Source organism: Dendrobates tinctorius, unplaced genomic scaffold, assembly GCF_039654945.1.
Source record: "Dendrobates tinctorius isolate UK_male_01 unplaced genomic scaffold, ASM3965494v1 ptg000129l, whole genome shotgun sequence".
NCBI lineage: Eukaryota > Metazoa > Chordata > Amphibia > Anura > Dendrobatidae > Dendrobates > Dendrobates tinctorius.
In genome coordinates, this window is record NW_027361797.1 from 45,147,102 (window position 1) to 45,169,605 (window position 22,504).

The window sequence follows — 22,504 nt, forward strand, 5'->3', positions numbered from 1 at the left end:
AGATGACAAGGGAATCAGTATCCTCCAGTGGCTGAATTTCAACATGACCAATCCAAGGAAGATAAGCCACCGGCAATGTTGGCAGGACACGTTGATGCTCAGCATGTACAAGAGGGAAGGAATAACTAAACGAGCGTACGGCTCACAGCTATGTATGACCACCATCTTGAGCACTGCCGATCAGAACGGAAGAAAACATCTAGACCACAATAATAAAGAATAGGGAGAAGTCATCATGTAGTCCTTGGTGTCATACCAGTGCTTTCTTGTCCATGAGTGGAGAAGGTTCGGGGGTACCGGATATCGGAGTGGATCCTGGAGTTCTAACTTCTTTAATATTGTTGATGATGGTATCCGGCACTTGTGCGACATCGCTGCACGTTTCCTGCCACTTTGGGATTTTAGATGTGAGCAAATCAGTAGACTAAAAAAAAAAAAAAAAAAAAACAAAAAAAAAAAAACCCAAAAAGCTTAAATGACATTTCTTTAAAGTCCACATCAAAGTGATAAGAAACAATGGAATTAGATTTATTAAGATTTTTCTGTGCATAATTAATAGGTTCAGTGGTTTCTTAGCCAACTCTGGTGGTATAACCTATGGACATGGCAAAAGGAGAGCGCCCTCCTGACAAAGCACCTCGGGAGCATTTTCAATGAAGCCAATCCGTAAAGCAATGTCCATGCGAGAGAGAGACGAAATATTATCTGGCATGTTGGCTAATAAAAAGAGGATGCCAGCAATGATCTTCTGTTACAGTATCTGCAGATATGATGTGGGATCGGTGATTAAGTGTTTAACATAAAAATCCATTTGGCCTCAATTTGTGCAAGACGTAGCGATTCATTACAGTTGTGGACAAGCTTAAAGTGTTTAGGTAGAGATCTTAAAGGCTCGGTATCTGATAGACTGTGCTGCTCCCATCCAATACATGTTCTCTCACTTTTGTACCCACAAGGGCGACAGCCCTAAAAGCTGGGCCTCTTGTGCAGAACAAATTATTTGACTTAACCCTTTTATAGTGACTATGGGCAAGGAAGGACTCCTTGAGAAAGCCACCTGGCGAAACGTACGTCGGAGTCACCTTTCCTTATGTTACCCCCTATTATATGGTATGTCTGCTTTGATGTGTACTGTACTGAGGATCTTATACATTTACCACTTTCTCCATTTGGTATTTATTTCTATTTCCCATGATCTTGTGTTCATGTCTTTATACAGACCAATAAATCCTATTCGGGGAATAGAACTGTTAATTATACTATACCCCTCTTTTAAACATTTGGGGCTCTTCTTTTCCTGTGTTATTTATATATCATTTTGCCCATTTTGAAACGTGTTGAAGGTCTCTTATACTTGCTTGTCCATTTCACATTTTTTTAATGACCCGACCACCATATTTATACACAGAACTAAAAATTTAACTCTGGGAATATGTTGTAATTTATATTATACCCATTCTCTTGTGAATTTTCATTGTGTATGCCCCCACCCAACATTTTTTTTAGTGTTTTTATTTGTATGCATCAATAAAATTATATCATTTTGGGATTTGGATTTGTGATTATTCACCCCATTGGTAGGATTTTCATTATCACATTCAGGGTCACCAGGTAGGCGGAGAGACTTGGGCAACCAGGCCAAAAAGCTTCAAGCCAAGCCTGTTACCTCTAACCCAATCCCATCTGCAATCTCACCTGTATGTGGAAGTAATTCAGAGAATTCGAAAAATTACAATGCTTGTCCACCAGAAAGCAGAAACGCCGCTTCTCCTCCAGCAACGCTTCTCTGCAGCCTTCAGCTATAAACTTCTGGATGTCGTTCTGACGGGAAGTGATGGTCTCCACATACTGGGAGAGAAGGAAAGGAAAAGCAGAAATTAGCAATTAATTCATAAGTTAGGATAGTGTAATAACTAAAACCGACTCCTATGGGAAATCCTCACTGACCTTCCTACGGAGGCATATCTGAAAAGCACTTCAATAAGCGACATGAACCTTAGGTGGCTTCTATGCCCATTCTAGTTGCCTACATGAATTAGCCCCTTTAAATGAGGTTGATCGGCAAGTCCACAGAATGAACTGCGGCACAAATCAAGGTCATCATAGGATTACTGATATGACGTCTCCCTCTCAACATGGGATTTCCCCCCGACATCAAACATCTCCTTGAGAAAGTACTAAAGATGTGCGATTCAGACAGCATTCGACAGATTTGCCCAAAATCGGGTGGGTGATTCCAATCACGTCAAATATATTCAGTGCAGATCAAATGAACTCTGACTGCCAAATAGATGATCTGAGAAGGGGTATTTAAGGAAAAAATAAAACAAAATGTCATAGTCACCTAAGCCCCTGAGCGGTCCCCGCTACTCCTCCGCTGGATTCCCAGGCCCCCCAACTCCAGTCTCTTCTTCACTGTAGGCCAACACTTCCGGCACAAGCTTGGCCTCAACGTGGGTCAGGTGGGGCGACATATGTCATAGTCCAGAAGGCGCTGGAAGTGTCGGTGAAGAGTGAAGGAGACTGGTGGCAGAGGGGAAACCAAGGCAATTGGCAGAGGACTGGCGGGAAGTTGCGGCAGCAGGGACAGGTGAGGGAGCTATGGAAGAACGCACTTCTACTGGCTGCCGTTTTGCTGGATTTGTTGCACAAACTGAATTCCCAAAAATTCAGATTTGTTAGAATCCATAAATTTGGGGAAATTCTGAACATCTTATTGAAAGTAGCTCGTGACCTGCCAAAAGTTGGGGGCCTGCTTTTGTGAAGTCATGTGCAGTCACAGTATGGTTTCTACACTGTAGTAATTCATGGTCGCAATTGCTAGGACTCACATTACTTTGGATACGTGTCGTCTGTGAAGGGGTTCATGTGCACCCCAGAAATGTATCATTTGTTACCCATGTGCACCCATGTTTAGGCTTAGGTTCCCAGGGGAATTCAAGCCTAGTTATTCTTGGATGAGCACCCTTGGCCTGCCGTCTAGTCCTGACCTTGTCTGAGCAGTCAACCTTTTTACGTGATGTAGAGACCTGCCAAGGACATTGCCCACGTAAAACTCACTTCCTTAAACTGCTGCCAAACAACCTTCCTTAATCATTGTGTAGAAGGAGAAAAGCAGGACATGGGTACTACATGAGAAAATGTCAAGATTTCTTTCTTAGGCTACATTCCCACGATGAGTTTTTGATGCTGCGTATTTTCAAAAAAATGCAAGTAACCCGTTTAGTTAATGGGTGCAGAAAATCTGCAATACTAAAAACTCACCAAAAACTCATCGTGGGAACACAGCCTTAAAAGGAAAATTCCCACCGACAAGATCCTACCCTAATATGTAGTTAGTGTAATAATATTTAAAACAAATCCAATTAGAAATGTAGTATAGTTCTCATGATTCACTATGTTGCTCACCCCATGTGCAGGGCATTGAAGTAGCTTAGTGGTTGTAACCATGGATACCTAACAACTAACTGTCACTATATGAGTGGTCATAACCATGGATACATAAGCTGCTACGGCAATGTCCTGTAAGCGACATGGCGAATCAGTAGAACTATACTACGTTTCTAATTGAAGGTATTTGCTAAATTGATTATTATTACACCTACTTCATATTGGAATAGGACCTTGGAGATGGGAACACCCCTTTAAGGAGGTCTTCAAGGATCAAACTTTTATGTACCTTTGAACCCTTTGTCTCCCAAATACCAACCAAAAAAAAATGATCCCGTTATGAGACGTTACCGGTGGTTCCTGACGCCATCAGTAATTTGCCCTGTGATGGCCCATTCTCCCGCAGCCCTACCACAGGGCAAATTAAGTGTAAAACCCACAGATTTTAAGTGTAGGACATGGGCACGGCGGGTCATCCAGCAAGAGGCCATTCTTTGCAGCCAGTCTTTATGCTATTGAATGGAAGAATCTGAGAACCCCCTCTACTCTTGGGGTTGTATAATTTGGAAAACCATATTAAACTACCCATGAACACAAACCTCCGTTTCCTTCAGGTCATACTTCGTAGCGTTTCTAACCCCTTGACTTTTCCTTCTGAGTTTCTTTAGTTCTGCCTGAGATTTCTCCAGAGAGTCCACTTTATTTTTGTGCTCTGTCTGGTATCGCTTCAGAGTCGCCTGGCAGGAAAATAAACGACATCAATAAGAATAAGTGGAGAAGCCTTAATAAGGGGACAATCGACTGAGATACAGGAGGCTGGAGTTCAAAACGGCCTCCGCGGCCAGTGTGACTATCGCAAGGTTACGGATTATGATTTGTAACTTTGTGTAAATCAAGCTGAAATCTACACAAGCTCAGAGCACAACAGCTTTTTGGCTTAACGGAGGGAATTTATCACGACCGATAAATTACCCTTATGGTATATTAGAAAGTTTGCAAACTTTTCAATTTAATCACAGATTGCTTTAAGGCCTTCTTCAAAAATAAGAGGTGGACTAATGTCCCCCCACCCCCGAAAGGGAGAGTTTCTTCAAAAGCCAAGCCTCGAGCTTCCAGATTGTGGGATTCCGGCATGCAGAGCGAGATCTTGTCCTTTGCACACACCCAGTCGGCACGTACTTTACTAAGTTGTGGCGGAGCGGTAACATCATTGCAGTGGTTACCAACAACGTACGTGGCAGCACTGGGTTAATGGAAAGGGCAAGATCTCGCTTTCACTGAGTGCGGCTGCAGAATGTTATGGGACCCTGCTTTGTGGGAATAAAGGGAAAGATGGGAGCGAGGAACGACCTGTCCCCAGGATTGCACACTAAGTGCCGCTGTCAGATATCGACAGCAGCATTTAAGTGGTTAACAGCAGCAGGTGCATCGCCGCATCATTTGCTGCTCTTAGAGGCACATGCTGGCTGTGTAACACAGCTATCATCTATTGGAAATGAGGCAGGCTCAGCTCCTAGGCCTGCAATCAATGAAGGGAACCAGGCCAGGAGTATTAGGAGCCCCACTGATTTATACTGGGTCCCTGTGGCTTCCATTTGTTGTCCCTGTTTGAGAACATGTAGACTTTCTTCTTCTGCTCTAAAGCTAAACAACAAACGGAAACCCCCGGACGGACCCCATATGACTCAATTGCGCCCCCTCTGCATCTGTTTGAAACTGGATTGCAACATATCCTAATTTAGTTTATTACTTCTAAACAGAGCAGGAAAGGAAAAAGACGTTATCTTGTAACGTAACAGAAAGCAAATCAATACATAATAAAATAGAGAATGGCGCCGGCTGCCATCATGTAAGTATCAGCACTGTGAAATTCCAGATCTGGGGCCGGCGGAGACAAACTGGCTATTACTTCTTTATTCAGATCCTTGATCTCCACATTCTGATGCTTAAAAACGCATCGGAACGAACGATTTACCCTGACCCAGACGTACTTACATTCATATACTTCACGTCTTGTTCCGTCTTCCTTTCTAACTCTACGATTATTTCTCTGTGGAACTTCCGGAACTGTAACGACAACGATTACTAGCATTATGTATTGCTATCATAAAACTACAGATGTATGAAAAAGCACTTTATGGCATGGAGAAAACCATCAGGAAGCCAGGTGACCCAACAAACTTGGAGGGACTCTCTTCCGATCAAACTGGGACCACAGACCATGATGATCAAAGGGTAATAGCAGGGATCCAAGCACCCTCCAATAACCGCTATGGAGAAACAGCCGGCTCTAAGAACGTTACAGCTCGTTTCAGATCTCCTCCTTCCAGGATCGACGCCAAAAATGTGCCAGCTGTGGACTGAAGACTTGCTGCGCCAGCCATCAAAAGATAATGGGTGGTTGGTTATTAACCCCCCCAGTCCCGTCCGGTCATCTTCCATTTTTTTTTGCACTTTCATTTTTTCCTTCCCTTCTTTCAAGAGCCAGAACGGTTTTTTATTTCTCCTTAAATGAAGTGGTTAAAAAAAAAAAAACTTTCGGAAATTCATAAGAAAACAAATCAATAAATCACTTGTGTCACCATTTTCTGAGCCCCGCAACTTGACCCTTTTTTTGATACCATTTTTGAGGTTAATAAGTGTTGATAAGTTTTTTTATTTATTTCTTATTTTTTTGCACAGTTGCGGCAATCGAAAAAAATTGCAATTCTGGTGTTTCGATTTTTTTTCCTTTGACAAACTGATTAAATTAATTTTATACTTTCATAGACCAGAAAATATGTTTATTTTCGGAATTATTTACATTTCAGAGGGGGAAAAGGAAGTGAATGTTCCACCATCATGGCAGGAAAGGGGGTCATAGCTACCCATCGGCACCCTGGATGGCACACCTTGAACGCTGCTTTCAGAAATTGACAGAGGCATTTAAGTGGTTAACAGAAGCAGGTGGAGCTCAGCACCACTCACTGCTGTTAGAGGCAGATAATGGCTGTTTAACACAGACATTATCTGCAGGGAACGCTCACTTCCTGAGATTGCATCACTGACAGCAATGATGTTGTGGCCCTGCAGGTAGGGCTGTAGTCCCAGGGCAGTGGAGATGAAGAGAGAGCGAGGGGACGTAGATGGTGCAGTGTTAGGCACAGCGATGTAGCAGTGCTGAGTGTGTTGGCGCAGGAATAAAAGGAGGACACCAGGGCATGTAGTTCCAAAGCTTTACTCACAGTCTGTTGTGCATACAGGTGCCCGCATCCGTGCCGATTCCTCCAGGGCAGGAGCTCAGCCAACTTCCAGGCAAGATGAAGTACTCCGTTCCAACACTCCGCCAACATGTGCCTTTCCTGAACGTCTCCCTTATAGCGCCTATTTGAAGTACTCACAGTACTGAGTTACACTGGAGTTCCTCCTTTCAGATGTTCTTAGAACTCTACTTGTACGGTAGACAGCTGCAGCCTGCTTCGGGGACTCCTTGCTACTAAGTCCCGGCTCACTCACGTTGCTGTTGTGCCCCCAAGTTTTGTGTGGGAATAAAGTGGTGACAACTTCTATTCCTCCGGTGTCTGCTGCAGGACCATTAGTATCCATACAACCTCGGGGACCGGACCCCGGCCATGCGCTGAGAACTTGAGGAAGGGCTCTGCTCTAACCCTAATCCTTAGTTCTCTTCTTCTCCTTACGTTCCGTACAAAACTATCTTTCTTATGGAGAATTAGGCTTTCTGAATATCTCTTTCCTGTGCCAGCAAACCTAGGTCACTGAGGTCGGCTGCAGCACTTCTTTCAATCCATCCCACTCCGGGGATCTCCTCTCACAGACTGACCTAGTCAGACTGACCCAGTCCTAATGAGCTCCCACTCTCTTGTGCAGACTAAGCTCCACCCACCTCCCAGCATTCTTCGTGTTCCAAGCAGGGAGCCACCAAAGGTGCTTTGCTACACTACTATGTTGTGTGGAATGCAGGTGCTGGAGTGTGGTCAGGTGTCTCCACCTTACCTGAATGGTGGGGTACCACACCTCAGGAGGAGGTGCAGTACCTCTGTGGCGACTGAACCCTCAGGGGCGCCACACTATCATTAGGAAAGGCCAGGTGATGCAAGTTTCCAGCTTTATAAAAACCCAGCCTCCTCTAACCTTGTGCCAAAAAACAGCAGCCATGAACTCTTCTAAGCAGCTGCCTAGCACTCTAGAAATGAAGGAGGCCCACAAAGCAGGAGAAGGTTATAAGAAGATATAGCATTTTCAAGTTGCCCTTTCATCAGTTCGAAATGTAATTAAGAAATGGCAGTTACCAGGAACATTGGAGGTCAAGATAAGGTCTAGAAGACCAAGCAAAATTTCAGTGAGAGTTCCTCTTAGGATTACTACAGAGGCAAATAAGAACCCTCAGCTTGACTGCAAAAAGACCTTAGGAAAGATTTAGCAGAATCTGGAGTTGTGATACATTATTCTACTGTTCAGAGACCCTGCACATGTGTTGTTTCCTGAACCAACAGGAAGTTAGTCTAAAAAAGCCAAAGTGGTTGATGTAAAAATTGCAAGCTGTTTTTTATTTTTAATACAGACTATGATATGTATAAAAAAGAAAAAGAGAAAGGAACTGACAAAAAAATAAAATAAAAATACATAAACCTGATTAAAACCTGTAACTTTCTGATGATAGTTTCCATTGAAGGGGTTTAGAGGTGCATGTACCAAGCACAGCCACAATCTCCTGCCGAATCCTACGCTTCAAACAAATATAACTCTACAACTCGGCAATCACTACTACTCTCAGCATGTCCTGATCGAGATTGCACAGCGATTCTTCAGGTGATCCGATTGATGAGCAGAGTGTTACTACTACACAAGTCTTATTACTAATAACAAGCGGATACTTACGTTTTCTTCTAGGCTGTCGTTCAGCTTTTTGTGCACAGTGGAGATGTCCAGCAGGACCTGACCTGTAAAGAAGAAGAAGCACGTAGTTCAGTCGTCCTTGCTTATCTGAAAATGACAATAAACCAAACTATTTGCTCACATAGTTCTTTTGATATTCTGTAATTATGTGCGGGGAAATTCCACATAGTTCTTATTTTAATAGCTACTGGCTTTGCTGCTCGGCTTATTCACCACCAGAACAATAGTGTAACATGCAGCAGTCAAGCGCTTCTATTTTACTACACTCTATACACACACTCTGGCAAATGTTTTATTTTACTCTCCTAATGCTTCTAAACTTTAAAGAACAAAAAAAAACCAAGCAAAAAGACAAGCAAAAAGACAAACAAAAAGACAAACAAAAAGACAAACAAAACTCTGTAAATACTTTGGATTAAAAAACATTTAGCTGTTTTCTGTATACAGCCCTATGTGTCTCTATGGCTACAGACTACAAACAAGTCTTGTGTAGTCTGATCCTGCAGTTATATTTTTTTTCTTTCCCTGGATGTCACCATTTTAGGCTATGTGCACATGGAGTTTTTGGATTGGCCCACACCTAATAGCGCCTGAAAACAAAGAAAAAAAAAAAAAAAAAACACGCTTAAAAAGAGCGTTATCAAAACTCTCCCTATTCATTTTGATTGTAAAAGCTCTTTGCTGTTATGTTCAGAGCGTTTTCCCCCCATTTTCATAAAACTAAAGAAAGTGCATGGCACTTCTTTGAAGCGTCTAAGCGCTGTCCAATCGAAAGGCTGCAAAAAAGTCATTAAAAAACACCTTCTAAAAACTTCAAAATTCTCTTCAAATCCTCCAAAAGAATGAGCATTTTTCAAACTGTTTCCACTTGCAAAACCCCTTAAGAACTGCTGCGCGAACAAAGCCCTAAGGCCTCTTTCACACTTCCGTTTTTTGACCATCAGTCAAAATCCGCCAGGTTTTGAAAAAAACGGATCCGCAGTTTTTCTTTGCGGATCCGTTTTTTTCCCATTGAGTTGCATTACTGGCGGATCTTGACGGATGGCCATCCGTTGGAACCGTTTTTGTGAGGATCCGCCAAATTTTTTTCATCCGCCGGCATGCCTGGACGGACCTTGCAACGTTTTTTTTTCTTGTTGGATCCGCATTTTCCAGTGCGCATGCCCGGAGAAAGGAAGTCAGGCAGAAAATTAACCCTGAAATCCCTTCTGGCAGACGAAAAAAATCTCTCTCTCTCTCCTTCCCGGCCAGCGGTTCCTTTAAAATTCTTCATTTTGTGGATCCATCAAAAAACGGATCCTGTGGCATCTGTTCACATCAGTTACGAACGGATCCGCTTTTCCACCTTTTTGGCGGATTTAAACTGAGACAAAAAACTGAAGTGTGAAAGAGGCCTAAGCTGAATGCAAGACCTCCGTGCATCAGTACAATCCGTGCATCGAGGTCCGTGTTCGGACTGTGACACGGACGTCTGAAATCTGCCTAATCATTTGCAAATTAAAAGAAAGCAATCAAAAAGTGGCTCTTTCATTAAATCAGCTGTGTGTGTGTTAAATGAAATTTTTTTTTCTTCATAGAGCAATCCGTACTAAAAAAATAAAAATAGAAATCTTGCAATTTTCACACTGGCCATTATGTTTTGTCTTTTACATTATTATGTTTGTTTTTTTTCCTTTGCCTTATTATGTTTTTTCCTTTGTATTATGTTTTATCTTTTGCATTATTATTGTTTTTTCCCTTTGCATTATTGTGTTTCTTTTGCATTATTACGGTATGTTTTTTTCTTTGTATTAGGTTTTTTCTTTTGCATTATTATGTTTTTTTTCTTTTGCATTATTATTGTTTTTATTCCTTTGCATTCTTATTATGTTTTTTATTATTATTATTATTATTATTATTATGTTTTCCTCCATGTAGCAGAGCCGGGACAGTGTCACTACAGCATACAGCAGCGCCCTAGGTGTGTAAGACACTGATGTGCAGAGGCCAAATACACAGATGGATGTCTCACATTCCTCTACAAGAATAAGATGTGACTTAAACCTCATCTCCCGTGTGAAGTTTATTTTTACTTGTTCTTTTACCTCATCTGTAGAAAAGTGAAAGGTGTGACCTCCACAAACCAAGCAACCGGGAAGTGCAGCCGCACATACTGGCTCCGCCGCTTCTTGGCTTGTTTAACCCATTATGTATTTTTCCATTACCGCTGAACACGCGATGAATATTCAAGAACCTGCTGGCGCTGGGATGATCAGCTGCTTCGTACGATCAGTGCAGGAAAAAGCCTGCAGACACCGGCCTCCTTATGGTTGTAGGACTACCAGTCTCAGCAAGCTAGGCTTTACGCTCAACTTTAATACGCGACAGTGATAAACGTCTTTTATGTGAACTTCTGCCCTTAACCACCTACCACATGAAGAAGGATAAATATACAAGTCTTTTATGGGAAACCCCTTTAACACCTTCACAAACATATAACTGAAATATATACACTGGGGAAAATAAGTATTTGATACGCCGCCAATTTTGAGTTTTTGCACCTACAGAGAATGGAGAGGTCTGCAATTTTTAGCGTAGGCACACTTCACCTGTGAGAAACAGAACCTGAAAAAAATCCAAAAAATCACTTTGTATGATTTTTACATAATTAATTTGCATTTTATTGCATGAAATAAGTATTTGATACAATAGAAAAACAGATCTTAATGTTTGGCACCAAAACCTTTGTTAGCAATTACAGAGGTCAGACACGTTTCTTGTAGTTCTTGACCAAGTTTGCACACAGTGCAGAAGGGATTTTGTCCCACTCCTCCATACAGATCTTCTCCAGATTTTTCAGGTTTTGGGGCTGTTGCAGGGCAACATTGAGTTTCACCTCCCTCCAAAGATTTTCTATTGGGTTCAGGTCTGAAGACTGACTAGGCAAATCTAGAACCTTGAAATGCTTTGCACGGGGCCACTTCTTAGTTGTCCTGGCTGTGTGTTTTGGGTATTTTCATGCTGGAAGACCTGGCAACGGCTCATCTTAAATGCTCTTACTAAGGGGAGGTGGTTGTTGGCCAAAATCTCGCAATACATGACCCTAGCCACCCTTCAATACGATGCAGTCATTCAGTCCACTTTGCAGAATAGCAAGTATGATGTTTCCCCCCATGCTTCACGGTTGGGATGGTGTTCTTGGAGTTGTACTCCTTCTTTCTCCAAACACAGCAAGTGGAGTTGATACCAAAAAGTTCTATTTTTGCTTAATCTGAGCACATGACCTTCTCCCATGCCTCCTCTGGATCATCCAGATAGTCATTGGCAAACATCAAACAGGCCTGAACATGTGCTGGTGTGAGCAGGGCGACCTTGAGTGCCATGCAGGATTTTAGCCCATGATGGCGTATTGTGTTACTAACGGTAATGTTTGAGACTGTGGTCCCAGCTCTCTACAGGTCATTGATCAGGTCCTCCCGTGTAGTTCTAGGCTGATTTCTGACCTTTCTCAGAATCATTCTTACCCCAGATCTTGCATGGAGCTCCAGACCGAGGAAGATTGACAGTCATCTTGTGTTTCTTCCATTTTCTAATAATTGTGCCAACAGTTGTAGCCTTCTCACCAAGCTGCTTGCCTATTGTCCTGTAGCCTATCTCAGCCTTGTGGTGTCCTTAGACAGCTCTTTGGTCTTGGCCACGGTGGAAAGGTTGGATTGTGATTGTGTGTACAGGTGTCTTTTATACAGGTAATGAGTGCAGAGTAGGAGGACTTATTAAAAATTACAGACCTCTCCATTCTTTGTAGGTTTGGAAAAGGTGCAAAAATCATCAGTGTATCAAATACTTATTTTCCTTAATTTATCATATAAGTGTAGGGGTTGTATGGATCTGGCTTAGTAGCTGAGCCCCCACCATAGCTGGCAGGTGCCTGCTGTTTTATATACAGCCGCATCTTCCTGTAACAGAAGCAACTGGAGCTAGCGCTGATTGTTGCTGTTTAACCATTTAGCTGCTGCTGTAAATTACAGACAACTGTAACGACTGACAAATCTCTTGATTGATAATGCGTTTGTGCAATCAGAGGGTGCAGATGAGATGCCAAGACAGATGGGGGCATATTGAAGACCCCGTTGCTGCCATCTTATTCCCCCTATGAAGACTAGACTTTTCTGTAATAATGCACAAAACAGAAAAAAAACAAACAAGTGGTGCTGTAAGGCAACTGAGCACTTGCTACAAGTTCTCCCGTGATAATATAGCAGATGACTGAGTGTACCAGCAGTAGGAAAACCTGTGAGCAACTAATTTTTGGGGCGACTAAACAGAAAGATCCAGAAGTGAGCAACCCCTTTAAACCAGAATCCACATTGTACATCATCCCCACCCACACACACGTACATCCATGTAGCCAAACCACAAAACTGCGCTGTGATCAATAGAGGATAGTTATGCCAATGGCGGACGGTAAATGCTGAATTGGACCGTTGTAAGTGCGGAAAGTTGTGACTGGCACAGTCTCAGCTATGCATTAAGCATTCCTCAAACAAGAAGGGACGTGGAGTTCACACGTATGGAGGGCAATGGGGCAGACGAAAATAAAGACAAAAAACTGCTTTACTAAGACGTAATAGTATTAATATCATGAACTCTGACAGCGAAGATAAATAACTAGTCATGAGAACTCTGTCCGCCAGACAGCGAGCAGAGCTAAATACGCACGAGTATCCTGCACACTAATCAAGGAGAACAGCTAAATAGGCACAAGTACCCCTGCCCACGAGACAGGGAGGACAGCTAACTAGGCACAAGTACCCTGCCCACCAGACAGGGAGCACAGCTAACTAGGCACGAGTACCCTGCCCACCAGACAGGGAGTACAGCTAAATAGGCACAAGTACCCTGCCCACCAGACCGTGAGGACAACTAACTAGGCACAAGAACCATGCCCACCAGACAGAGAGGACAACTAACTAGGCACAAGTACCCTGCCCAATATACAAGGAGAACAGCTAACTGGGCACAAGTACTCTACCCACTAAACAGGGAGAACAGCTAACTAGGCACGAGTACCCTGCCTAATATACAAGGAGAACTAGGCACACGTACCCTGCCCACGAGACAGGGAGGACAGCTAACTAGGCACAAGTACCCTGTCCATCAGACAGCGAGCACAGCTATCTAGGCACGAGTACTCTGCCCACTAAACAGGGAGAACAGTTAACTAGGCACGAGTACCCTGCCTAATATACAAGGAGAACAGCTAACTGGGCACAAGTACCCCTACCCACCAGACAGGGAGTACAGCTAAATAGGCACAAGTACCCTGCCCACCAGACTGTGAGGACAGCTAACTAAGCACAAGTACCCTGCCCACCAGACTGTGAGGACAGCTAACTAAGCACAAGTACCCTGCCCACCAGACTGTGAGGACAGCTAACTAAGCACAAGTACCCTGCCCACCAGACAGCGAGGACAGCTAACTAAGCACAAGTACCCTGCCCACCAGACTGTGAGGACTGCTAACTAAGCACAAGTACCCTGCCCACCAGACAGCGAGGACAGCTAACTAGGCACAAGTATCGTGTCCACCATACAGCGAGCACAGCTAACTAGGCATGAGTATCCTGCCCATTAAACAGGGAGAACAGCTAAATAGGCACAAGTACCCTGCCCACCAGACAGCGAGCACAGCTAACTAGGCACGAGTACCTTGCCCACTAAACAGGGAGAACAGCTAACTGGGCACAAGTACCCCTGCCCACCAGACAGGGAGTACAGCTAACTAGGCACAAGTACCCTGCCCACCAGACAGTGAGGACAGCTAACAAGGCACAAGTATCCTGCCCACCATACAGCGAGCACAGCTAACTAGGCATGAGTATCCTGCCCACTAAACAGGGAGAACAGCTAACTAGGCACAAGTACCCTGCCCACCAGACAGGGAGAACAGCTAACTAGGCACACGTACCCTGCTCACCAGACAGCGAGGACAGTTAACTAGGCACACGTACCCTGCCCACCAGGCACACGTACCCTGCCCACCAGACAGGGAGGACAGCTAACTAGGCACACGTACCCTGCCCAACAGACAGGGAGGACAGCTAACAAGGCACAAGTATCCTGCCCACCATACAGCGAGCACAGCTAACTAGGCATGAGTATCCTGCCCACTAAACAGGGATAACAGCTAACTAGGCACAAGTACCTTGCCCACCATTCAGGGAGAAAAGCTAACTAGGCATGAGTACCCTGCCCACTAAACAGGGAGAACAGCTAACTAGGCACACGTACCCTGCTCACCAGACAGCGAGGACAGTTAACTAGGCACACGTACCCTGCCCACCAGGCACACGTACCCTGCCCACCAGACAGGGAGGACAGCTAACTAGGCACACGTACCCTACCCACCAGACAGGGAGGACAGCTAACTAGGCACACATACCCTGCCCACCAGACAGCGAGGACTGCTAACTAGGCATGAGTACCCTGCCCACCAGACAGGGAGGACAGCTAACTAGGCACACGTACCCTGCCCACCAGACAGCGAGGACTGCTAACTAGGCATGAGTACCCTGCCCACCAGACAGCGAGGACTGCTAACTAGGCATGAGTACCCTGCCCACCAGACAGGGAGCACAGCTAACTAGGCATGAGTATCCTGCTCACTAAACAGGGAGAACAGCTAACTAGGCACACGTACCCTGCTCATCAGCCAGCGAGGACAGTTAACTAGGCACAAGTACCCTGCCCACCAGACAGCGAGGACTGCTAACTAGGCACACGTATCCTGCCCACCAGACAGGGAGCACAGCTAACTAGGCACACGTACCCTGCCCACCAGACAGGGAGGACAGCTAACTAGGCACACGTACCCTATCCACCAGACAGGGAGAACAGCTAACTAGGCACACGTACCCTATCCACCAGACAGGGAGAACAGCTAACTAGGCACGCGTACCCTGTCCACCAGACAGGGAGCACAGCTAACTAGGCACACGTACCCTGCCCACCAGACAGCGAGGACTGCTAACTAGGCATGAGTACCCTGCCCACCAGACAGAGAGGACAGCTAACTAGTCACAAGTACCTTGCCCACTATGAGGACAGATAATTAGGCACCAGTATCTTTCCCACCAAAACGTTCAAGGTTTTTTCCACTATAATGTATATAACACTTCCACATTGTAAACAGAAAAGTCATGCAATATTGGCATTAATTCCCCAACTGAATAGGACTGTTAACAGAGAAATGCGAAAAAGAAAAATAGTGCTGTCTGCGCACTACTGCGGCATGGGGGTCTATTTTTTATACATTCCTGCAGCAATCATGTATTAAGTGACCGCTCAGGTAAATCACTGGCGTTCACGATATCGCTGAGGTCACTGACTGGTTGCAGTGGTCACATGAATGACATCAGCAGGTGAAAAGTACCGTAGTTTTATTTACCCCCTTCCCCGCTCTGTAAGTAATATACAGTAGCTCCCTTATAGTTTAGTGGTTATCATTTTTCCGCTTGTGCCTCCGTAGACCTGGATTTGTATTTTTTTTTCCCATATTCTACTGTAATTCAATCTCTTTCAACCCAATTACACAATTAAAAATCTCAATGTCAGCATTCACCATTGTTCCCTGCCAAACCCATGCCGAAGAGGAGCAAAGTTGTGATCAAACAATGGCTCAAGAAGGAACCCGAGTAAGCCCGACCCCTCAAATAAAGTCTGATATCTTCCCCAAACCATTACGCAGAGTCACAAGTCTACGCGATCTCTCTCTACGGAATATTCTCATCGTGAAAAACCAGATGCAGGATTGTCAGGCTCTTCGAAAGAAATCAAAGAAAATATCTTTGAAGCCAACTATTGTACAAGAGCAACAAGAAGCCTGGATCCCTTCAAAGATAGACGTACACTACAGTACTAAGGGTGCTGTATGATTAGAAATACATGTACGGTACATCCCCCCGTGGATCACAGCGGAGCAGCTCCAGCACATAATCAGATTAAGGAGTCACCAAGGGAATTAAAATCTTTCATCAGATTAACATTTTAAGCAGAAGGTAAAACAATGTTCCACTGCCGATTAGTCACCTAGTTATATATGTGAAGCTATTAACTGATTGAGATATCTTCAGCTATTCCTCCAGAACAACGTGCACACTTGGCAAAGCCGAGCATTCCTGGGATCTCACTGTGGACATTTCTAAAGGCAGCTTCTCCTCTGACACGAAAAGGACCAGGCCTTCCAATTCAACATGCCCAAAACATCAGATGGTCCTACAGAGGGCTGAGACGACTTATCTAATCTCTTTGGAGGCCTTAAAGGGAATCTGTCAGTAGGATCAACCCTCCTAACCGTCTAAGCGCATGTAGGTCATAGAAAATTGAACAAAACTATAAACAGATATCTGTGATCCGATGTCTTGATCAAAAGTTCAATTACCCCATTTCTTAATTCCGTGTGCTGCCCTCTCTAAATCAATGGCAGCTTGAAGTCTTTTGTGGTAGTTGAGGTTCTTCATTTTCTCAGATGGTAAAGCTGCCCACTCTTTTTGGCAAAAAAACCTCCAGTTCCTGTAAATTCCTGCGCGGTCAAGCATGAACTGTGCACTTGAGATCTCCCCAGAGTAGCTCAATGATACCGAAGTCAGGAGACCCAGATGGCCACTCCAGTACCTTTACTTTGTTCTGCTGTAGCCAGTGGCAGGTCAACTTGGCCTTGTGTTTTGGATTGTTATGTTGGAACGTCCAAGTACGTCCTATGCACAGCTTCCGGGCTGATGATTGCAAATTTGCCTTTAGTATTTGCTGATAACGTGCTGCATTCATCTTTCTTTCAACTTTGACCAAGTTTCCTGTGCTTTGTAGCTCACACATCCCCAAAACATCAGCGATCCACCTCCATGCTTTACAGTAGGAATGGTGTTCCTTTCATCATAGGCCTTGTTAACCTCTCTCCAAATATAACGCTTATGGTTGTGGCCAAAAAGTTCCATTTTGGTCTCATCAGTCCAAATTACCTCGTTCCAGAAGTTTTGAGGCAGCTCTCTGTGCTGTTTTGCGTATTGTAGGCGAGATACTTTGTGACATTTGCGCAGTAAAGGCTTTCTTCTGGTGACTCAAACATGCAGCCCATTTTTCTTCAAGTGCCTCCTTATTGTGCATCTTCAAACAGCCACACCGCTAGTTTTCAGAGAGTCCTGTATTCCAGCTGATGTTATTTGTGGGTTTTTCTTTGCATCCTGAACAATTTTCCTGGCAGCTGTGGACGACATTTTTGTTGGTCTACCTGACTGTGTTTTTGTTTTTACAGAGCCCCATTTGTTAATCACAGTTTGAACGCTGCTGACTGGCATTATCAATTCCTTGGATATCTTTTTGTATCCCTTTCCTGTTTTATACAGTTCAACTAACATTTGTCCCGTAGATCCCTTGACAATTCTTTTGCTTTCCCCATGACGCACAATCCAGAAACGTCAGTGGCTGGATGAAAGATGCAAGAATCTGTCTGGATCCCAGAAAATCACTCAGCTTTTATGCACACACTGATTACAAGCAAACAGGTCACAGGTGAGAAAGTTACCTTTAGTATCCATTCAAACCCATTGGTGTCAACTTCTGTGCATGTTATCAGACCAAAATCACCAGGGTATGTGAACTTTTGATCAGGGTCATTTGGATGTTTTAGGTTGTCATTATGATTTAAAAAGAGAAAACATAGTAGTTTGACAATAAATGGTTTCACCCAACCACTGACCAGTAGTGGAGAAAAAGTTTTGGTGTTATCATTCATATTCTCTCAAAAAAAGGCAAAGAAAGTAAAAACTCTGCTGGGGTATGTAAACTTTTGAGCACAACTGTATGTTAAATATGGTAATGTATATTAAATAATGGAGTATAGAGATCCACAAAAAGAAAGTGGCTTTTTTTCTCCTGCCCTTGTAATATGTAACACCCCTGTGATGAAAACCAAAAAACAATCCCTAGAGCATTAGACTAATTCTGTCCAGCCCTTTAATTATCAGATGTAGTAAATGACCATGAAAAGGTAAATGGGTGATCACAAAACGAAAACTAATCCCTTCCATTTCCGCTTTACAGCCCATTCTCTCTCAGCCGTGGATTGTGACTGCTGCAATCAGATCCTGTGAACTTTTGTGAAAGCTAAATACTGTTTATGCAGAAAGACCGAGCAAATATTGACTCTGTCCCTGCACAGCGTCGCACTAACAGTGCCCCGAACTGGGCACCATCTGCCTACCAGGGCTCACCGCCGGTTGTGATCGTATGGTGTGGAGGATACAGCGTAAGGCTTCACCCGAGTGACGAGAACTCATCCATACAGGTCATTAAACAGGCGCAGGCTGAAATAAAATATTGCAATGGCTTATAAAGAATAACAGACCTCCCGAGAGGGCGATTTTTTTTTTTTAGATTTTGTGGAAAATGTGTCTGTTTAAAAAAAGAAAAACAAACATTAATTGGGTTGTCATCTACTCGGACAACCCCTTCTCAATCCTCCAGTCTCCTCCCCAGTAAAATAATAACACTTATACTGATCTCCGGTGCCAGCACCGTTCCGGTGGTGTTGGCACTGGCTCTCCCGGGGATGGCGTGACATTATGTCATGCAATTCCTGCTGCCGATCAGTGCTGGCTTCACCTTCCTTATCTACAGACATAATTGACATCAGGAGGAAGGGAGAGCAGCCGCAACACTCACTTTGTCCAGATGTCAACCACGTCTGTAGAAGGGTAGAGTGGTGACAGGGTTCACGTAACAAACCAGTCATGTGATCCCTAGGAGAGTCAGTGCCGAAGCAGCTGGAACGGCGTGGCACCGGAGGAGAGTATTAGTGTTATTATTTTACTGGGAGAAAATGCAGGGATTCAGAAGGGGTTGTCTGAGTAGCGGACAACATAAAAACTATTTAACTTGTTTTATACCTGATATTTATTTTACAAATGCAAAAAATAATTTGTCGATTGTGTGTTACCATTCCTTGTCAACAGGGGGTGTCACTACATCATCTCAGGCAGTCAGCACTGATTGGGTAGCGTCATAGACAGGACACATTATGGGGGGTGGTCTCAACTCCCTTAGGAGCACCTCCAGGCTTCCTATCTGTTGGGGAGGGGGTGTGCTCTTGCTTGATCGACAGTTAGATCCAGCAGCATACACTGTGCCGTAAACAGATGCGTTGGAAAAACGTAGGGGAACTGAAGCGAGCCACATCCTGTGATCCTGTCTGCTTCAGCGCAGCGCTTACAAGCTCTATTAGAAAGAGCTTGTAAGTACTGTACGACTTGCTTAAAACATGCGGATGAATGAACTCATGGAGATCAACATCCAACACTGTAGAGACAACATCACATGTTTCTCAACGCAGTGATTCTAGAGCAATGCCCCCATCCCTTATGGGAAATATGTAAAAATATGCAAAACACAAGCCGCGTAGACACCATCACATGTTTCTCAATGCAAGCAATGACTAGCCAGGTCTTTCCCTGGGAAGTAACAACCACGGGAAGGGCAGTCTCCAATGAAGGAAACCACCTATGCCAAAACATGGTATCCATCCACAGACAGCTGTTTCGGGGTATTGCCCCTCATCAGCGTGGAGTAGGAAACTGGCCAGTAGGAGCAATGCCTAGTAGAAGACTGTGAAAGATGCGTCTGACAGACAATAAAATTGTTGTTTAATATCCTGCTTAGACCGACGGACCACACTTCCATGAACACAGTACGATCGTTAAAACAATTGTTCTGTGCACACAGAGGATCACTGCTCTCGGCAGTACATGTTCAGTTTATAAAGGGCAATGTGCTACGGAGAATGAGGATTTTTAAAAATCATTTCACCAGACGAATGAGAATTTTACTCATTCATCAGGTCGATGAGAGCAGTTCTAACAAGCCAATAAGCGGGAAAATCACATTCCTAGGACCGCTTGTGTGTGTGGTGGGGGTTAATCCGACTAGTACGGAATTGTCCTGCAGATTGAAAATGGAAAGCTATACAAAATTCCAGCCAAAAGTGACAGTGATCTCTACAGGGCATAGACGGTACTACAGCAATTCAAAACAAAATTAAAAACAACATTAGACACATTGTCCATAGGTCTCCTCTCGGGTCCTTTAAAGGCATAAATGCAATATTTGCCTGGGCCCTGTTTACTCCACTAACAAGAATTGGAGGCAAAAAAAAGCCATTTCCGAAGCGACACAATAAAAGGCTGGAAACTTCGGGGATTGCTTCGGCCATTATCCGCTGTGATCGGGCTCGGCGCACGATTGCCTAACAGAATATTGTTATTGGGTAACTATAGACACGGAGCGCACACACCCAGGGTGAACTTTACAGCCACCCACCTACGTTATCACCACATTACAGGGCTCCTGACGAGCCCGCACTTCAGACTTCCAGAACAAAAAAAATGTCTATTGTAATTAAAGGGGAAGTAACCAAACGAGCGCGAACACGGAGAAACGTTAAAAATAGGATATAGAACGTAAACAGAGATGTAGCAGAGATGGGTGAAACGAGAATGTAGCAGAGGCGAGTATGTCATTCAGCACAGATCACTGCAGCGCTGCAGGACTTCACTTTTCCCCCATTTCACCATAAGAAGTCATAGGAGGTGTACACACTGCATTTACACACCCATCTCGCTGCAGTAATTTTTCATGCTATTTCACAGCTGGAGAGAAGAAAAAGAGTAAGTATGAAGCTTGGATTCACTAGGTATGAAAACAACAGTGCATTTCCTAAGATTACAAAACAAAGTTTACATCCATTTCAGAAATGGCACCAATCAACTGCAATTCTAGTCTCAGTCCATCGCCAAAGAGTGGCGCCGTTTCTGAAAGAAAAAAATCTCCTTTTCTTGGTAAGGTTTCTCCTTGTGGAGAGTGACATACCGGCTCTGGCATGCCAAGATAAGTAGGCTTATTCACTGTGCAATGCTCCTCAGAGAAATTTAATATGTAAATCGCCTCTTCAGAGAGGAAGAGGACTTGAACGATTGGCATGCCAGAGCCGGTATGTCACGCTCTGCAAGGAGAAACGTTACCTCTTAGCCCTCAGTCTACAGCCTCTCACCTAGTCAAATCAGTTCTCATACTTTGCACTGATGAGGGGGCAACAAACCAAAACAAGTGTCTGCAAACTGAGATTCCGATTTGGCTTTTGTCCTAAGTCACATTTCAAGGCAAGTTAAAGGGTCGATAGTGACTTGTAGGATTGCAGCATCCAAAAGGTGGCACTATAGATTAAAACGATTAACCAAGTTAATTATAGAGTGTACACATTTTCGTCCACGTGTGACACCAAAGAAAAGGGCATTACTGACAGTCGTGATTGATAGAGGTGAAGCATTTGAAACCAGTTGTCACTGACTAGTAAACGTGATGGAAGGATTATACAAAGTTATGCAATTGTGTCGTATTCCTCCCACTGAGTACGGGGCACAGTACTTGTCACTGTTACACCCCATGGAACAAAGGATTGGACTGGCTATCAAACCAGTATACTGGATCCTGACGTCAGAGGATATCAGGCTGTCCCCCCCATAGTTATGGCCTTTAGTAGGTTTGGGTGCCATCTATGAATGATCACCTTGACTGGGTAATAAATGATCACTGGTGGTTTGCCCACTGGGCCTCTCCACCGATGATGAGAACATGAGTCCCCAAGTGCCAGGTGATCTTGGCTCTATTCACTTTGTACTTATAGGATCGGCAATGTACACGAGTTATCACCATTCCCATAAACCGTGAACAGAAAGGTGGTCACCAACAATCCATTTAGACGAGGAACACAGGATCTACCTTCTTGTGATATTTTTTAGGGCTTCCGGAAATTGGACCCTCAGCAATTATGCAAGTATGGCTAGTATGTTTTTTTTTTTTTTTTAACAAGATAACCCCTTTAAAGTCTTGTCAAATATTCCGAGCTAATATTTGGACGTCTCTGTTCCAGACCATCCTCTAGGCCAGAGTTTGTAGGATCTACAAAAGTAACTAACTTGTCTATATGCCGAAATACATAACCAATACTTCATCAAAACAGGGGTCAGCAATGCTGGTCACACACTATTAAGTCAATCAGTCAACATTAGTGATGATCGCAAGTGCTCGTTACTTGAGTATGCGAGGGTGCTCGAGTGAGATGTTTGCATCCCAACGGCCGAATGTTTCGTGGCTGTTAGACAACCAAAAAACATACGGAGATTGCCAGTGT

General features: G+C 44.0%; 1 protein-coding gene across 1 annotated transcript in view; it reads right to left on the reverse strand.

Annotated features, from left to right (window-relative positions):
* BAIAP2L1 (BAR/IMD domain containing adaptor protein 2 like 1) overlaps window positions 1-22,504 on the reverse strand; it is a 104,634-nt gene that overhangs the window by 17,151 nt on the left and 64,979 nt on the right. Inside the window, exons 4-8 of the mRNA XM_073543086.1 lie at window positions 8,269-8,330; window positions 5,386-5,457; window positions 3,990-4,127; window positions 1,696-1,848; window positions 257-424 (exon numbers count right to left, since the gene is read on the reverse strand). Coding sequence (XP_073399187.1) covers window positions 257-424; window positions 1,696-1,848; window positions 3,990-4,127; window positions 5,386-5,457; window positions 8,269-8,330 — 593 coding nt within the window. The remainder of the gene's footprint in view (window positions 1-256; window positions 425-1,695; window positions 1,849-3,989; window positions 4,128-5,385; window positions 5,458-8,268; window positions 8,331-22,504) is intronic.